The sequence below is a fragment of the Salvelinus sp. IW2-2015 genome, unplaced genomic scaffold (genome assembly GCF_002910315.2).
Source record: "Salvelinus sp. IW2-2015 unplaced genomic scaffold, ASM291031v2 Un_scaffold2318, whole genome shotgun sequence".
Classification (NCBI taxonomy): Eukaryota; Metazoa; Chordata; class Actinopteri; order Salmoniformes; family Salmonidae; genus Salvelinus; species Salvelinus sp. IW2-2015.
In genome coordinates, this window is record NW_019943644.1 from 134,323 (window position 1) to 152,880 (window position 18,558).

General features: G+C 43.4%; 1 protein-coding gene across 1 annotated transcript in view; it reads left to right on the plus strand.

Moving 5' to 3' along the window:
• LOC112073610 (solute carrier family 12 member 4) overlaps nucleotides 1-18,337 on the plus strand; it is a 27,791-nt gene extending 9,454 nt beyond the window's left edge. Inside the window, exons 5-20 of the mRNA XM_024140874.2 lie at nucleotides 2,107-2,271; nucleotides 2,443-2,541; nucleotides 2,759-2,816; nucleotides 3,023-3,197; nucleotides 4,817-4,935; nucleotides 6,583-6,681; nucleotides 12,109-12,228; nucleotides 12,350-12,454; nucleotides 12,649-12,817; nucleotides 13,076-13,271; nucleotides 13,548-13,717; nucleotides 14,020-14,151; nucleotides 14,380-14,487; nucleotides 15,946-16,133; nucleotides 17,170-17,303; nucleotides 17,659-18,337. Of these exons, the coding sequence (XP_023996642.2) occupies nucleotides 2,107-2,271; nucleotides 2,443-2,541; nucleotides 2,759-2,816; nucleotides 3,023-3,197; nucleotides 4,817-4,935; nucleotides 6,583-6,681; nucleotides 12,109-12,228; nucleotides 12,350-12,454; nucleotides 12,649-12,817; nucleotides 13,076-13,271; nucleotides 13,548-13,717; nucleotides 14,020-14,151; nucleotides 14,380-14,487; nucleotides 15,946-16,133; nucleotides 17,170-17,303; nucleotides 17,659-17,750 (2,129 nt within the window). The 3' untranslated portion in view covers nucleotides 17,751-18,337. The remainder of the gene's footprint in view (nucleotides 1-2,106; nucleotides 2,272-2,442; nucleotides 2,542-2,758; nucleotides 2,817-3,022; nucleotides 3,198-4,816; nucleotides 4,936-6,582; nucleotides 6,682-12,108; nucleotides 12,229-12,349; nucleotides 12,455-12,648; nucleotides 12,818-13,075; nucleotides 13,272-13,547; nucleotides 13,718-14,019; nucleotides 14,152-14,379; nucleotides 14,488-15,945; nucleotides 16,134-17,169; nucleotides 17,304-17,658) is intronic.
• The last annotated feature ends 221 nt before the right edge of the window (nucleotides 18,338-18,558 follow it).

The following is an 18,558-nucleotide window of genomic DNA, read 5'->3' on the forward strand; positions in this document are numbered from 1 at the left end:
CCTTCCAGGATACCCGGGCCAGGTCGATTAGAAAGACCTGCTCGCTGAAGTGTTTTAGGGAGCGTTTGACAGTGATGAGGGGTGGTCGTTTGACCGCAGACCCATTACGGACGCAAGCAATGAGGCAGTGATCGCTGAGATCCTGGTTGAAGACAGCAGAGGTGTATTTGGGGGGCAGGTTGGTTAGGATGATATTTATGAGGGTTCCCGTGTTTGCGGATTTGGGGTTGTACCTGGTAGGTTCATTGATAATTTGTGTGAGATTGAGGGTATCAAGCTTAGATTGTAGGATGGCCGGGGTGTTAAGCATGTTCCAGTTTAGGTCACCTAACAGCACAAGCTCTGAAGATAGATGGGGGCAACCAATTCACATATGTTGTCCAGGGCACAGCTGGGGGCAGAAGGTGGTCTATAGCAAGCGGCAACGGTGAGAGACTTGTTTCTGGAAAGGTCGATTTATAAAAGTAGAAGCTCAAATTGTTTGGGCACAGACCTGGACAGAACTATGCTGGCTATCTCTGCAGTAGATTGCAACTCCGCCCCCTTTGGCAGTTCTATCTTGTCGGAAAATGTTATATTTAGGGATGGAAATTCCAGGGTTTTTGGTGGTCTTCCTAAGCCAGGATTCAGACACGGCTAGGACATCCGGGTTGGCAGAGTGTGCTAAAGCATTGAATAAAACAAACTTAGGGAGAAGGCTTCTAATGTTAACATGCATGAAACCAGGGCTTTTACGGTTACAAAAGTCAACAAATGAGAGCGCCTGGGGAATGGGAGTGGAGCTTGGCACTGCAGGGCCTGGATTAACCTCTACATCACCAGAGGAACAGAGGAGGAGTAGGATAAGGATAAGTATAAGAACTGCTCGTCTAGTACGTTCGGAACAGAGAGTAAAAGGAGACGTTTTCTGGGCACGGTATAATATATTGTACAGACAAAGGTATGGTAGGATGTGAATACAGTGGATGTAAACCTATGCATTGAGTAACGATGAGAGAGATATTGTCTCTAGAAACATAATTTAAACCAGGTGAGGTCACCGCATGTGTGGGTGGTGGAACTAAAGGGTTAGCTAAGGCGTATTGAGCAGGGCTTGAGGCTCTACAGTGAAATAAGACAATAATCACTAACCAGAACAGTAATGGACAAGGCATATTGACATTAGGGAGAGGCATGCGTAGCCGAGTGATCATTGGGTCCAGTAAGTAGCTGGGCGGGCTGGAGACACGGCGATACAGACAACTAGCGGGCCGGGGATAGCAGGCTAGCAGAAGGGCCTTAGAGGGATGTCGTGAGGGAAGAAGTCAGTTGTAGCCCCTTCATACGGTTACGTTGGCAGATCAGTCGTGATGGATCAGCAGGGCTCCGTGTAGAAAAGCGTCCAGGCCAATTGGCAAAATAGGTATTGTAGCCCAAGGAGTGGCCAGCTCCAGGCTAATTGGTGGTTGCTTCGGGACAGAGACGTTAGCCAGGAGAAGCCAATCGGATAGCCGCAAGATAGCTGCGATGATCCAGGTGAAGAGGTTCAGAGCTTGCGGTAGGAATCTGGGGATATGGAGAATAAGAAGTCCGATACGCTCTGAGTTGAATCGCGTTGTACAGACTGGCAGGAGTTGTCCAGGCTAAAGGTTAGCTGATGACCGCTAGCAGTGGTTAGCTGACTACTAGCTAGTAGCTAGTTAGCTGGCTAGCTTCTGTTGGGTGTTCCGGTTCTGAAGTAAAGAAAATAGCAGATCCATACCACATTGGATGAGGCTGGTTGCAGAAGAGTATGTTAAAGTTGGGGTTAAGAAAAATATAAACAATATATGCGAAGAAAAAATATATAAAAAGATATATACACGGGACAAGACGAAGACAAAAGACGCCTGACTGCTATACCATTTTACAATAGTGATGACATCTAATATGTTTATAGTGATTTAGCTATCTAAAAAGTGAATATATATACTTTGTAAAACATTTTCTGTTATTATAACAATAATTTGTGATGCTGTAGAGCTTTGGTGGGTGTTGTCGTGCCGTTAGGTGGATGCCATTACGTTGCTTACTTTGTGGATGGGATGCTAGCATTTCTATAAACTTGGTTCCTGATGTATGTTTTAGATAACATGTGGGGAGACTACCTGGAGAAAGGTCAGATCTTGGAGAAGGCAGGTCTGCCCTCAGTAGACGTCCACGGGGCTGTGGAGAGCTTCGGCCTGTACGTCTCAGCTGACATCGCTACCTCCTTCACCCTCCTGGTGGGAATCTTCTTTCCCTCCGCCACAGGTAAGACCTGGAAACCCAGATCCATAACTGGCAACCCAGACCATGAACTGGCAACACCAGACCAATAAACCATCTGGCAACCCAGAGACATTTTTGTTCACTGATTGGTTGAGTCAACATTCTGAGAGTTGTCAGTAACTGATGTGTGTGCTTCATGTCCCTGTACTGTAGGTATCATGGCAGGCTCCAACAGATCAGGAGATCTGAAAGATGCTCAGAAGTCCATCCCTATTGGAACCATCTTGGCTATAACCACTACTACCCTTGTCTGTATCCTTTCATGGAGTCAATAGTAAAATCAAATCAACATTTATTTGTCACGTGCACAGGATACAGCAGGTGTAAACGGTACAGTGAAATGCCTACTTGCAAGCTCTTCCTCATCCATGTCAATAGGCAGTGTTCTCCCCAAGTTGTTCAATGTCTAGATACATCTGTCTTCCATACTGCATGTGTTTCTGTGTGTTCCTTAACATCCTGCCGTCAGATTTCAGCTCTGTGGTTCTGTTTGGGGCCTGTATTGAAGGAGCGGTCCTAAGGGACAAGTAAGTGAACTTGTCTGTAGCATTAGGCCACATCTTTGACATCACAAGATACATTCAAGTCCAGACAATAGCCTGTCTGCTTCTCAACAACATACAGTACAAGCTTGTAATTATATTTGTTGGTATGGCAAAGAACTTCAGATGCTGTGTTTGTTGGTATTGATAATGGCCCCGCTAACAGGTCCTTGTCCTCTCCTGTCCTGTAGGTTTGGGGATGCAGTCAGTAAGAACCTGGTTGTGGGGACTCTGTCCTGGCCCTCCCCCTGGGTCATCGTGATTGGCTCCTTCTTCTCCACCGTGGGGGCGGGACTACAGTCCCTGACCGGCGCCCCTCGTCTCCTACAGGCCATCGCCAAGGACAACATCATCCCCTTCCTCAGGGTAGGACCAGCCACCTTGGCAGGTAGCCTAGCGGTTAAGAGCATTGTGTCAGTAACCGAAAGGTTGCTGGTTCAAATCCCAGAGCCGACTAGGTAAAAAATATGCCCATGTGCTCTTGAGCAAGGCACTTACCCTAATTGCTCCTGTAAGTCACTCTGGATAAGAGTGTCTGCTCAAATGTAAAAAAATCATACACTGGCTATCAGTGCCCTTCCTTATGTCTTTGTGGGTGGAGCTGTATTGTACATACACACTGTGTAATTTCTATACAATGCAAAGCATCTAGTGGCCTGAAAAAAACAGCCATAATTCAAGGTTTCTCTAGCTGCGACCACTGTTTGTACACATTGCTTGATACATTGCTCGGCTCTATGCCCGTGTGTGCTCACAGTGGCCCTACTATTAGATACATTATGATACACAACTAAAAACTACAGTGAACAAGAGAATAGAGTTGTGGTTGTCTTTGCTTACTCATTTGAATGAAGCTGAACATAGGAGTTCATTTGCATTCCCACATGTAAATTATTGTTGGTAGAAGAGGATTAGCTTTATAAAAGAAGGACATTATGTAACCCTGTTCTAGGATCAGCTTAAGCGACCATGAAAATTCTGGTAAAAAAACTGGCCTAGGACCAGTACTTAGAGGCCCATTGCACCCGTTTTTCAATCAATAACAAATCATTTCTCGGTAACAATTAAGTACCTTACAATAATAGTTTTTCATTAAAATCAACAAAAATATAATTTTTTAGCAAAAACATTTTTCTCAAGCAAGAATTTAGCCAGGACTGTCTGGAAGTGGTCCAAGTGGGGAGGGGGAAACTGAAAACTAGCTGTTATTGGCAGAGAGGTTGGAACCCTATTTGTTATTGGTCTTTTATAGTTGCACTATGCAGAAATCGCTCCGCCATTTCCTGGTTGCAAAAATTCAAATAGTTCACCTAATTTCAGTTTGTGATAAAACAAAGCACACGTATAGTGTAGAGAATCATTGTACCATCTAAACCGTTGTGAAATATATTTTCCATAACCAAACATATATTGTATTTTCAGCTGTTTGAAGCTGGTGTACAAAACTGAAAGTAAAATATGCAAAAACAAAATTTAAGAACTGGAAGCATAGAAATAGTGCACATAGAACACATTTACCGCTTGTTAGATTTGCTTTCAATGTGAATGATGGATCTATAACTCACATTTCTATGTGAATTTGTTCAGATCGCCCAAAAAGTTAAATATGACAACTTTAACCAATTTACTGCCTGGTGATGTCACCAGACAAGCCGAAACTCCCGCCCATGCAAACCTGCTGATTAGGAGGTCCTGTGTAGATTGTATTTTCAACCAGTAACTATCAGGAAATAACACTGATCAAATGTTTTCACATACCACCTTTACAGTGTTAGTTTCATCAGCTGTTGTACAATCTGATATGAAACACAGGGAAAAATTGAATTTTGACTGCAGTGGGCCTTTAAGGCCACTCAATCCATAATTGATCGGTCCCATTCGCTACAATACAACAATCAGCCTAAAATAAAACAAATAAAAAACAAACCATCACAAAAAAAAAGAATGTATTTATAAAGTGTATATTTTTTTATTTTCTGGTGCAGGTGTTTGGTCATGGCAAGGCCAATGGGGAGCCAACCTGGGCACTGTTACTGACAGGGCTCATCGCTGAGCTGGGCATCCTCATAGCCTCTCTGGACATGGTGGCCCCCATCCTCTCCATGTGAGTCACACACACACACACATGCACGAAACAGACTAAACACACACATATACACGCAGACATGCACACATCAAACATGATTATTTAAAAGCAGGCAAATAGGGATTATTTCAAATCATATAACGATCTGTTGGGTGAACTTGCTGAACTTGAGGCCTCCCGAGTGGCGCAGAAGTCTAAGGCACTGCATCGCAGTGCTAGCTGTGCCACTAGAGATTCTAGGTTGCAACCGGCTGTGACCGGTAGACCCATGTGGCGGCGCACAATTGGCCCAGCATTGTCCGGGTTAGGGGAGGGTTTGCCCGGCAAGGATGTCCTTGTCCCATTGCGCACTATCGACTCCTGTGGCAGGCCAGACGCAGTGCACGCTGACACCATCGCCAGGTGTACGGTGTTTCCTCCGACACATTAGTGGGGCTGGCTTTCAGGCCAAGTGGGCATTGTGTCAAGAAGCAGTGCGGCTTGGTTGTGTTGTGTTTCGGAAGAAGCACGGCTCTCGACCTTCGCCTCTCCCGAGTCCGTATGGGAGTTGCAGCGATGAGACAAGACTGTAACTACCAATTGGATACCACAAAATTGTGGAGAAAAAGGGGTAAAAAATCGAATAAAAAATGAATTGCTGAACTTACTCCCATCAGCCAAAGTCATGTAGTTTACATGGGAGAAAACAGACTCTTGATGACTTCCCTTCTCAAACACTGCTAATAAACCAGAAACCATTTTAAACCATAACCATCTCACAGATGTTTAAAAAACATTATGGTCCTCAGGCCAGTAACTGAAAGGCTGCTGGTTCTAATCCCTGAGCTGACTAGGTAAATAATCTGTTGATGTGCCCTTGAGCAAGGCACTTAACCCTAATTGCTCCTGTAAGTCACTCTGGATAAGAGTGTCTGCTAAAATATACTTTAATCAAATCACTTGCATTTTAACAACCACTTCACAAGTGAAACACCTCATTCCAGCCAGGCACTCTGTACACAATCAGCACAAGTGGCTTTGTGTGGAAGGTCACCAAGTGCAGTGGTTCACAAACTGTGGGTCCAGTTATTTTAATTATATTTTAAGAAACTCAGTCCGGCTTTTAACTTACTGTTGAAAGTTATAATAGTTTAATGCACAAGGTAAACATTTGAAATTGGGTAGTGCATCATCAGTATTCCTCTTGTTATGTCAGTCATTGCATACCTTAGAGAGCTATTTATAACATGTCAGAAATGTCCAGATCAACTAGCCCATTTCAGCTAATGTTTTTTAGCTAGGTTTTTTAGCCCATACATTTTGTAGTAATGTTCGAGTCACACAAATATCACATGAATACACATTAGACATGGCATAATGTATAGAACTGCAGGAAATAAGCTTTAAACCTGAAAAATATTCTCTACTTCAACAAGAGGGGTGTGAACAGTTTGTGTCGTGAACAGTGCTTGTGCCCATAGAAATAGATGTTGCGCACATGCACTTTCTTGTGCTTCTGTGTTTTGCCATCAGTTGAGATGTATTTTAGCAGACTACCAGGCCTATACATCCTGCAACAAGTACATAACTGCAAAATTAATATATTGGAATTCCAAATCAATATTTAAATGCCTAAACCGGTTTGGACTGAATTACATTTTTTGGTGTGTGATTTTTTTTCTACAGGTTCTTCTTGATGTGCTATCTGTTTGTGAACTTAGCCTGTGCTGTGCAGACTTTACTACGGACACCCAACTGGAGGCCTAGGTTTAAATATTACCACTGGTAAGTACAGTACAGGTGTATGTGCATGGCATGGCTGTGTATCCGTGCATACTGTATGTGAGTGATGTAACACTCATTTGTATACGCGTGGGTGTTGGGTACACTTTCACTCAATTTGAATAATCTTTGCTTTCTCAGGTGACATATTGGGAAGCTTATCAAAATATCCTGTTGACTGACTGGAGGACTTTATGCAGACTCCAGCTAGAGAGACATTTTGTTCTCTGGTGTTCTGATGGTAACCTAGAAAGAAGGAACTTCACTGTAATAAGCTTCAGTAGCTGAACAAGTATAGCACCTGTCATGGAAATTCACCACTCAAACTCAATGTAAAGGAATCAATCTTTATTATCACGACTGGAGAGGTTCACATTCTCAATCCAAGTTTGATGAAAACTCTGAAAAGGGCTTTCCCTCTCAGTCCTTTTATAGTGCTATACAAACAAGTCATATATTCCTGCATGTGACTGACAAGGCTTCTCTCAAAGCTGGGACCTTGAAACTGAGATACTCCTTTTGGATTCCCAGAACAATGTTCTGGCCGTTCTGCCAATTGGTCTGAGAAGGTCACAGTCATCTGCACGAACCAAGATAGAGTGAGAGGAGATGCTGTTTACAATTCAATGCTAGCTCTTCAGACAACAACATTTCCCCTCACATTCCCTCCTTTTATCACTTTGTGATAATTATTGTTACATTTTAAGGTAAGCATTAGATTATGGCTTAAACTATCAAAGGAGGTTCTATCAAAATACGTCTATTAAAGTAAGCGGAATCAACACATAAAACCAGACACTTTATCCTTTCAAACCCCTTCACTCTGGGTTGTAAAATCTAAAATACACACACACACATACACAAAGGATCTGTAGACCCAGAGGTAAATAAATCTCTAAAGGTTTTTGTTTCCATAGCTCTTACCACAATCGGGTTGCATTGACCTGTTCTGTACTAACTGTCCCTGGGACATCAACTAGTAAAAATATAAAGCCTGTTGTTTAACAAATCCCCTAGGGCCTTCAAAAAGTTGGTGCTGACTTATCAGCTCAATATTCAGTACTTAAACATTTACTTGGATCTACTCCAATTCCGGACAGTGTTCCTCGTAATGGAAAAAGTGTGTTTTTGATGACATTACCTTCTTATTTAAATCACTGGTATATTAAAACTATCGAATTGAGTAATAATAATTGAAAATTGTCAAAAACGTATCTTATTCAATTATTCATACCTCTGCCCCAAATTTTCCCACTGTGTTAGGGTTAAAGTCTGTTTGAGTTTAGTGAGTACCACTCACTGTTACTGCCGGCTTATCTATTGGTTCACAGGAAGCTTATCTTTAACCTAAACACCAGATGGCAGGCTCTAATATAATATCAGTCCCAGTGCTCATTCCCTCTGTCAGTCATGTGACCTTGTATTGAAACATTTATTTCTTCAAATTACTAAGATATTGCATTATTAGAGTGCTATTTGAAAAACACTAATATTACCATTTGCATACTGTCAAAACTCATTAAATGTGACATCCACTGACAGACCATGAGTACCATGAATCTTTCCATTTTACTATCGTTATGACTGTCTTTATTTACCTATGCTAGTCTCCATATCGGTTTCCTTCAACTAGGACCCCTCTACTCTTCCCAATAGGAAAAACCCTCTCAATCACTACTGCTAATACACATGGATCACTCTCAAACAATGCTCTGCTTTTACCCCTATTGTAAGGTTTAAAAACAAACAAAACAAACATGATAACTTTCTCCTTATTGGAAGCCTTTGTTTGCATTTTAGTCTACCCTAACAATGTCACTCTATATTTCTTACCCATTTCTGTTGGATATGCACTCTCTGCTTCACGCTCATTAAATGTCTATTATTTTGAGAGGAATATGTAATGCTCCGAAATTATAAAATACATCGGCCAATTCAGAAGGGGAGAGACACTTTGGAGGGAGCTTCCTTTTTAAGATAGCTCTCGAGACTAGAGTTTCTTTCTAGGATCAACAGTTATTATAACTGGGCTAGCACTGCCTATCAGTCCACTGTCATTGGAATGTTCTGACCATAAGGTTTCTGGTACCTGAGACAGAATAGACTGGGAGGCAGTGTCAGACTTCCACTCCTCCTGGGGGAGTGGTTCAATTTGCCTGCTTACTCATTGGTTTAATATCTCATCATTTGGGATATCAACAAAAACTCTATCGGGAGTACAATAAATTGTAGCCTTAAGTTTAGTTAACAAGTCTCTACCTAGCAAGTTAAACGGTTGAGTGAGTGAATACAGAATTATTGGTCCTATTGAACAGTGCATGGATTTTGTTTCAGAATGTATTACCGGGGTGGAAGAAATCGCATAAGCATTTATTGTTTTATTGGTTAGGGGTAAGTCAAGTCCCGTACCTTTACCAAAAGTGGAGGTAGTAGCACCTGTATCCACCAACATAGGAATTTCTTTCCCTTGTATTTTTACCATAATGTTGGTATACTGAATTGGTATACTTTTCCCCGTGGGTATTGCTGTATTAAAGATGTTGTTTCCCTGAGGTGCGTCCCTATTGTGGCTGTTTCATTTAAATTAATTCTTAACGAAGCTTTGATTTAACGTGGCATGATATTTTGCATTGGAAGCTGTTTTAAATGCATAGAAAATGCGGCAGTCTTTGTCTGAGGCTTTATTTCCCATACCCTTAAGACAGTCATACCCTTAAGACAGTCATACTCATCAGAACACTTATGTCCCAGACCCTTAAGACAGTCCAGACCCTTTAGATAGTCATACTCATCAGAACACTGAGGCTTTATTTCCCATACCCTTAAGACAGTCAGACCCTTAAGACAGTCATAACTCATCAGAACACTTATGTCCCAGACCCTTAAGACAGTCCAGACCCCTTTAGATAGTCATACTCATCAGAACACTGAGGCTTTATTTCAGACCTTAAGACAGTCCAGACCTTTTAGACAGTCATACTCATCAGACACTGAGGCTTTATTTCCCAGACCCTTAAGACAGTCTATACTCATCAGAACACTGAGGCTTTATTTCCCAGACCCTTTAGATAGTCATACTCATCAGAACACTTGGTAGTGGCCATTCCATCAGTCCTCTTGGTTATGAAGGCCCAGCAGGGTTCTCCTTCTCCAATGACCATCTACTTCTGGGCCACTACTCCAGGCCTGCTTTGGTCCCTTCAGAAGAACTTGGTACGGCACTCTCCAACAGAGGTCCTTCCAACTCTTTCTCCTGAAGTCTTTGACCACCACGAAATCACCTGGGTTGAAATAGTGCTCAGCTCCACCTGCCAAGTTCGGCAAAGACACCTTTACCCGGGGGAAAAGTCTCTTAAGAACATTTTTAAGGGTGACACAATTCTCAACCATGTCTTCCTCCATTCCTTGCAGGGACAACCTGTTCTTGGGAAAAGGTGCATTAGTCATCCTCATGGGATGGCCAGTCAGCACCTTGTGTGGAGAGAGACCAGTGACTGTGTGGGATCTGCCTCTCATACTCAGTGCCAATGGAAGCACATTTACCCATGTCAGGCTTGTTTCACCAATTAGTTTAAACAATTTTGTTTTCAGAGTTTGGTTCAACATTTTTAGTCATGCAAATAAAACATTGTACAACCCCACCACCAGAGAAATGTCCTGCAAGCACTATAAAACCTACTGTACACCAATATCAGCCCCCCGCACCTCTCTGATTCAGAGGGGTTGGGTTAAATGCGGAAACACACATTTCAGTTGAATGCGTTCAGTTGTACAACGTTTGTACAACGTACAAGCGTTCAGTTGTATCCCCCTTTCCCTTATTTATTCATTTATTTACAAGATCCACCATCCCTCTTTTTGACCATGTGACAATTTGGCAAGGAATTGGAAAGTACAGCGGGGCATGGCTGGTCTGCTCTACTCATCCAGCCATACACCCGAGGCGTCCTTCTCTGATGCATCAGCCGTTGCCTGCAGAGTCATTAACAGAGAAAGGGTTAGTGGAAGCGGGAACTGCTGCCATGTGAAGGAGGGGGAAACAGAAGAGGAATCAGCCAATGTAGCTGCGCGGTCAGCCTTAGTGTTCCCCAGAGGAATGTTGTCATTAGAGGAAGAATGCGTCTGACACTTGATTATAGAAACAGAGGAGTGCAGCTGGACCGCCTCTAAGAGAGACCAAACAAGCTTACTGTGTGCAATCTGTTTTTCAGACGAGGTCAAAAACCCTCTATTCCTCTACAATGTTCCAAAATCATGCACAACACCGAACTCAGATCTACTATCAGTGTAAATGTTATCAGAGCAAAATATAAGCTCTAGTCAAGCCTGGGCAGATACGTGTGAGGGGAGTCGAGAACTTTCCACAGTTTCCAAAACAGTCCAACAGCATAACCAACTAATTGATTCCCTTTTTCGTTTCTCTGGGCAGACCCAACTACAACTACAACTAAAAGTCTGGATTGTCTAATGGGGTGTCTCTCAAGTCCAACATAGGGCTACAGTCAACTTCAATAGCTAAATCACAGTCATGGTCTTCATCGGTTTCTGCTGCAGGGAGAAGAGTTGAAGGGTTAAGAATGTTCTGATAGTCTAGCAGTCTCGCAGGCATCAAATGAGCCGTTTTTGCCTGATTAATAATTGCCTCCACCACATGGGGCACATGTACGGTTAGAAGAGACATTGCCACAATATCAGAACATCTCACCAGTCCAGACCACAGCTTCACTTGCCTCCATCTTTCTCCCATAAATACAATCCTGCAGCGGTTGAACTTATTAATTGCCTCTAATCTACCAGTGGAGAGGGCGCGACTCTCAGAAGTAATGTCATGACCCAAATATTTAACCGGCATAATTGCATCTTACTGGGGGAAACTTTATGACAATTTTCTGCCCAAAAAAATCAACAATGCCTGAGTGTCCTCGTGACATATCTCCTCTGATTTTGAGCAAACCAACAAATGGTCAACATACTGAACCAAAACACTCCCTCCAGGATCAACAAAAGAAGAGAAGAGAAGAGAAAAGAAAAGAAAGAAAGAAAGAAAGCATGAGCTAAATCAATTACTAAAAAACAAACTACCTGGAGGCATCTGGGATAAAATGGTAACAGTGTTAGGCACCAGGGGTGCTCTAGCATGTACAGCATCGTTTACTATTCTGTCTTGCACAAAACGATATTCACCAGATGGTTTAATTGCAGGTAAAATTGGTGTGTTACAGGGCAAATTCGGGCAGAGAACCAGAGCGCCTCTTTCAACTAATGCACTATGGGAATGATACCCTTTTTGGCTTCTTTGCTAAACGGGTACTGAGCTTTGTACCGTCTGAGGGTGCTTTTTGGAACGACCACAACTGGTGCAGCTCCTTTCATGCGTCCAATAGTATAGTATAAAGAGTACTACATTATATCTGTGTGTTTCCCCCACAGGGCTCTGTCTTTTCTGGGTATGAGTATGTGTCTGGCTCTGATGTTCATCTCCTCCTGGTATTATGCCATCGTGGCCATGTGCATCGCTGGCATGATCTACAAGTACATTGAGTACCAYGGGTATGTCTGGACTCRTACCCYTCTCATATCATAATTGTATATCWWTGGGTCAKTGTATGAGTTAGCTATTTAGGCCAGAGTATATATTCTGATGCTGTCACTCTCTCTGTCTCTCTCTCAGAGCGGAGAAGGAGTGGGGAGATGGGATACGAGGTTTGTCCCTCAGTGCTGCGCGCTACTCTCTGCTACGGCTGGAGCATGGACCKCCTCACACTAAAAACTGGAGGTAAACATCCTTCCTCATCCATAGTCTTAGATATCCGGTATCTCCAACTTCAGATATGCATAACTACCTCTTCCTCTTCATACATTCTGTACTTTCTKWCACTRTACAGTTTCTACTGTTGTTTTTTAGTTGTTTATTAGTACTTCCAGGTAGATTCTCATGTTCTTTGTCTCTCTTGCCCCTCCACTCTCCAGGCCCCAGGTCCTGGTGCTGTTGAAGCTGGATGAGGACCTCCATGTGAAGTATCCCCGTCTGTTGACCTTTGTCTCCCAGCTGAAGGCAGGGAAGGGCCTGACCATAGTGGGCTCTGTCATCCAGGGACAGTTCCTGGACAGCTACGGAGAAACACAGGCCTCTGAYCAGGTAGGGATAGAGCTGTAACTTATTTCTCCGATAGCCTAATGTGTGTACAAGGAAAATARATTTTGCCGTACTGTAGCTTTATTGAAMCAGRTCAGGATTGTTTGAAGGCTGTTACCTTCCTCGCTKGGTCATACAGTCCACTTTATAAAGCTATAAGAAAGAMATCYAATTTCTGTTGTCTCCTCTGRGCCAATAAGAATAAGTGAGTTTATTACCAGCTTTATGATTACCTGCATTGTCTGCTCTCAACCTCGTCAGGCCGTAAAGAACATGATGGAGATCGAGCGGGTGAAGGGTTTCTGCCAGGTGGTTGTGGCGTCCAAGGTGAGGGAGGGCATTGCCCACCTGATCCAGTCATGTGGCCTGGGGGGCATGAAGCACAACACAGTGGTGATGGGATGGCCCTATGGCTGGAGGCAAAGTGAAGACCCCCGCGCATGGAAGACATTCATTAGTAAGACTCTGATTTACTGTAAACTAGCCTGGTCCTACACATGGATCTGACCCGTTCCCATAATAATATTCCAAACCATAACCTCATCCCAGTTTCTCCATGAGAGCATTGGCCATCTCTATGTTTCTGTGGGTATGGTGCTGTCCTTCAGCCTGTATAGTATTTGAAACATTACGTGCTGACTCTTTAGTTAACTGATAGCATCAGCATTGAACTGTATTACATTACATATTACACAAAGTAAACATATTTACCTCTCTGTGCCCCTCCCCACAGACACAGTCCGCTGTACCACAGCAGCCCACCTGGCTCTGATGGTGCCCAAGAATGTTTCCTTCTACCCCAGCAACCACGAACGCTTCACAGATGGCACTATCGATGTGTGGTGGATCGTCCATGACGGAGGAATGCTCATGCTGCTACCTTTCCTTCTCAAACAGCACAAGGTAAAGTCCCGCGCACATCAATGCAGAAACTCTGGGAGCATTTACTGTTGGCCACCATGACTTGAGAGAGACTAAAGAAGAAGGGATTTCTTGGTCAGAAAAGGATCTACATTTACATTTTAGCAGATGCTCTTATCCAGAGTGACTTAGAGGAGCAATTAGGGTTAAGTGCCTTGCTCAAGGGCACATCGGCAGATGTTTCACCTAGTCGACTCAGGGATTGGAACCAGAGTCCTTTTAGTTACTGGCCCAATGCTCTTAACTGCTAGACTACTCCATTCTTACCATGGTGTGTGTTTCAGGTTTGGAGGAAGTGTAAGATGCGTATCTTCACTGTGGCCCAGATGGATGACAACAGTATTCAGATGAAGAAGGACCTGGCTACGTTCCTGTACCAGCTGAGAATAGAGGCAGAGGTGGAGGTGGTGGAAATGGTGTGAGATGTTCTTCCTTAAAGCTAATTATGTAATGATGGTGGAGACGGTGAGAGATGAACCTCCTTAAATCTAATTATGTTATTATGGTGGAGATGGGGAGAGAAGCCCCTCATACCAGGAGTCAAACATGCAATCCAACTAAGAGTTTCCATTTTTAAATCACTTCTCTCCCCTTAGTGTTTTCAAAGGTCAGGTATTTACATACTACCATGTTAATAATTTCAGCATGACAGCGACATCTCGGCCTACACGTATGAGAGGACTCTGATGATGGAGCAGAGATCTCAGATGCTCAGACAGATGAGGCTGTCCAGCGCAGAGAGAGAAAGAGAGGTACATATTACACATCAACAAACATCCACAGAATTACACCTGTCAGACCAAACATACATAACAATAGTTGTAGACCACAGTGAAGGACATATTGAGCTGGTTTCCCAGACCCAGATGTCTTCTCCTGTATTTAAGCATGCTCAGTTGGAGAATCTCCATTGAAAGTGTGATTTAGCCCAGTAGTAGGTTTAATCTGGGGCTGGGAACCAATACACTACATGACCAAAAGTATGCTCGTCGAACATCTCATTGCAAAATCATGGGCATTAATATGGAGTTGGTCCCCCCTTTGCTGCTATAACAGCCTCTACTCTTCTGGCAAGGCTTTCCACTAGATGATGGAACATTGCTGCAGGGACTTGCTTCCATTCAGCCACGAGCATTAGTTAGGTCGGGAACTGATGTTGGGCGATTAGGCCTGGCTCACAGTCGGCGTTCCAATTCATCCCAAAGGTGTTTGATGGGGTTGAGGTCAGGGCTCTATACAGGCCAGTCAAGTTCTTCCACACCGATCTCAACAAACCATTTCTGTAAGGACCTTGCTTTGTCATGCTGAAACAGGAAAGGGCCTTCCCCAAACTGTTGCCACAAAGTTGGAAGCATAGAATCATCTAGAATGTCATTGTATGCTGTAGCATTAATATTTCCCTTCACTGGAACTAAGGGGCCCAGCCCAAACCATGAAAAACAACCCCAGACCATTATTCCTCCTCCACCAAACTTTACAGTTGGGGCAGGTAGCATTCTCATTGGCATCCGCCAAACCCAGATTCGTACGTTGGACTGCCAGATGGTGAAGCGAGTTTCATCACTCCAGAGAATGCATTTCCACTGCTCCAGAGTCCAATGGCGGTGAGCTTTACACCACTCCAGCCGATGCTCGACATTGCGCATGGTGATCTTAGGCTTGTGTGCTGCTGCTCGGCCATGGAAACTAATTTCATGAAGCTCCCGACAAACAGTTATTGTGCTGATGTTGCTTCCAGAAGCAGTTTGGAACTTGGTAGTGAGAGTTGCAACCGAGGACGGCGGTCCCATTCTGTGAGCTTGTGTGACCTACCACTTCGCGGCTGAGTCGTTGTTTCTCCTAGATGTTTCCACTTCACAATAACACCACTTACAGTTGACCGGGGCAGCTCTAGCAGGGCGGATTGACTTGTTGGAAAGGTGGCATCCTATGATGGTGCCACGTTGAAAGTCACTGAGCTCTTCAGTAAGGTCATTCTACTGCCAATATTTGTCTATGGAGATTGCATGGCTGTGTGCTCGATTATACAACTGTCCACAACGGGTGTGGCTGAAATAGCCAAATCCACTCATTTGAAGGGGTGTCCACATACTTTTGTATATTTAGTGTATCTACACTACCATTAAATGAAGCAATGTATGGCCATGCATTTCAAGTCACTCTAGTATGGACATTAGGACATTGTATCCCCTGCACTCTGCCCCCTATAGGCCCAGCTGGTAAAGGACAGACACTCTCTGATCCGTATGGGAAGCCTGTACTCCGACGAGGAGGAGGAGGTGGTGGAGCCTGTAGCTGATAAGATCCAGATGACCTGGACCAAGGAGAAGTACGAGGCAGAGAGGAGGAACAGGAACAACGCACCAGAGAACTTCAGAGAACTCATGAGCCTCAAACCGTGAGTCACTTGTTGTTGGTCTATTGGAAGGCCAGMAGTTTTTCTTGAGACARGTGATCTGACTAGGAAAACCCCCAGGCCTTTCACGTGGTTAGGAAAATCTCCATCCGGCCCCATCTGAGMTATTCCACTCTCGCTAGTCTTCCTTCTTCACTCTCTCCTCCTCATCTCCTCTCTCTCTTTTTTCTMCCTCTGTCATCTTGCAGACAGAGAATGGTTCATCCTTTGAGTGYTGTGTTATTCTGATCACTCTGTCTGTAAATTCCTGTGAGTAATATGTTAWTCTGATCACTCTGTCTGTAGATTCCTTTTAATGATATGTTATTCTGATCACTCTGTCTGTAGATTCCTGTGAGTAATATGTTAATCTGATCACTCTGTCTGTAAATGTATTTTAATTATATGTTATTCTGATCACTCAGAGTCTGTAAGTTCCATGCAATGGATTGGATGGAGGGGTGGGGTGTGCTTTGTTATGTGGACTGCACTTGATGTCTTTCTGCTTCATGACTGAGTTGGTTCATGCTGTCCACTGTTGGATATCTGAACATTATTCCACGGCATTGTTAAAGGGATAGTTCACAAAAATTACAAAATTACATATTGGATTTCTTACCCTGTAAGCAGTCTATGTACAAGGTATGACAGCAATCCATGCTTTGGTATAGTTTCCTTGGCACCTTTTCCACATACTAACGTTTTAGCATTTGTGGCACAAATCCCATTAAAATCATGGGACCAATATTCGCATTTTTTGCGCATCATGTTCAAAACTTCTATAAGGTACTTTTTTGAGGTTCAAAATCAATTGTAGATACTTTCGGATGATTTGAACACGATGAGTGAAAAATTATAATATCGGTCCCATGACGTGAGCATGTGGAAACAGAGCCAGGGAAACTGGATTGCTGTCATACGTTGTCCATAGACTGCATACGGGGTAAGGAAACCAATGTGTAATTTGGGTGAACTATCCCTTTAAATAATTGAATGTTCTGGATTGCATTTGTAACATCTGTTTGTGGTTGTGTCCCAGGGACCAGTCCAATGTGCGGCGGATGCACACGGCAGTGAAGCTGAACGAGGTGATTGTCAACAAGTCCCATGATGCTCGCCTGGTGCTGCTCAACATGCCGGGGCCGCCACGCAACACAGACGGAGACGAGAACTGTATCCTTCACTAACAGCTGCTCTCATTGTACTGGACAACACTGGTCTTAGAGGTCTGTGTGGTACAATATTTCATTTTTTAGGACGATTTAGGGCTCATTATGGGGTTAGGGAGTGTAATTTGGGGAGTGTAATTTGGGGTTGAGTGTAGCATGAGTTGTGTTAAAGGTGAAAGAATGAGTAGGAGTAGATGGCCAGCCAGCATACACGAAAGATTTGGCAATGTGACCCGAGATTAAAGACTACTGGCTTTTAAGCTGAACATCAAATCTGTTGCGTACACAGATTTGCAGATGTAATCACAGGTGCAGTGATGCAGAGTTGCAGGTTATAACAGTGCTTAACTCTGGACCAGATATGGAGTTTCTGGAGGTGCTGACGGAAGGTCTGGAGAGAGTGCTTCTGGTGAGAGGAGGAGGACGAGAGGTCATCACTATCTACTCCTGACCTATCAGAAACCACTCGGGTCACAGGTCACGACACTGCCTCGAAAGGAGACATTCCACCCCGACCACAGGGGGCACTGCAGCACCGACAGCAGCATCCAGCCGATCCTCAACATACAGTACATACAAACTGTGCCAATTAATGATGGAATTAAGAGGACTTTTATTGTGGAATTTGAGGACCACAGAAAGCAATAATAATTTGCCTGGCATTTCTGCGGAATGTATTGCCTTCCATGAGGACAGTAGCCTTTAAAGATTACATGCTATAATTCCCTCATGAATCCCTTATTGCCAAGGCAACTAAAGCTTGGGTCATTCACAAACCTATTTCTGCAATAGGAGACCATTAACAACTGCTWCTTTTACACATACATCCATCGAACATGAATTTTCTATGTCGACTGAGTCAGTATTTTTGTATTGTTTGCAGCAAAGAAATMATGGTGGGCTTTCCCTCATCAAGGATTAGCTTGCCAYATAGCACAGTCTTGGGTGGTCCGTATGAAGGCCTCTGTGTAGAGTGCCAATTTGAGTTCTTTTTTCACAACCTTTTTATGGTTMGTGGAATAAAAACTTTTGTATTTATTTTCTTATTTATTTTCTCAACCTTCCCCRGATGAGGATAAGATTTTTCGGATTGTAGATAATGAAATGCCAGTTGGGGTATTTCAACAGATGGCGCAGAGAGTGCTTGTAAATGTGGAGGCCAGAGATTGTATTGAAACATTATTTTACTGGATTATGATTTGTAATTGTTGAAAGAGAAGAGGTTTTAATTCATTGACAATTATACATTACATTTAATC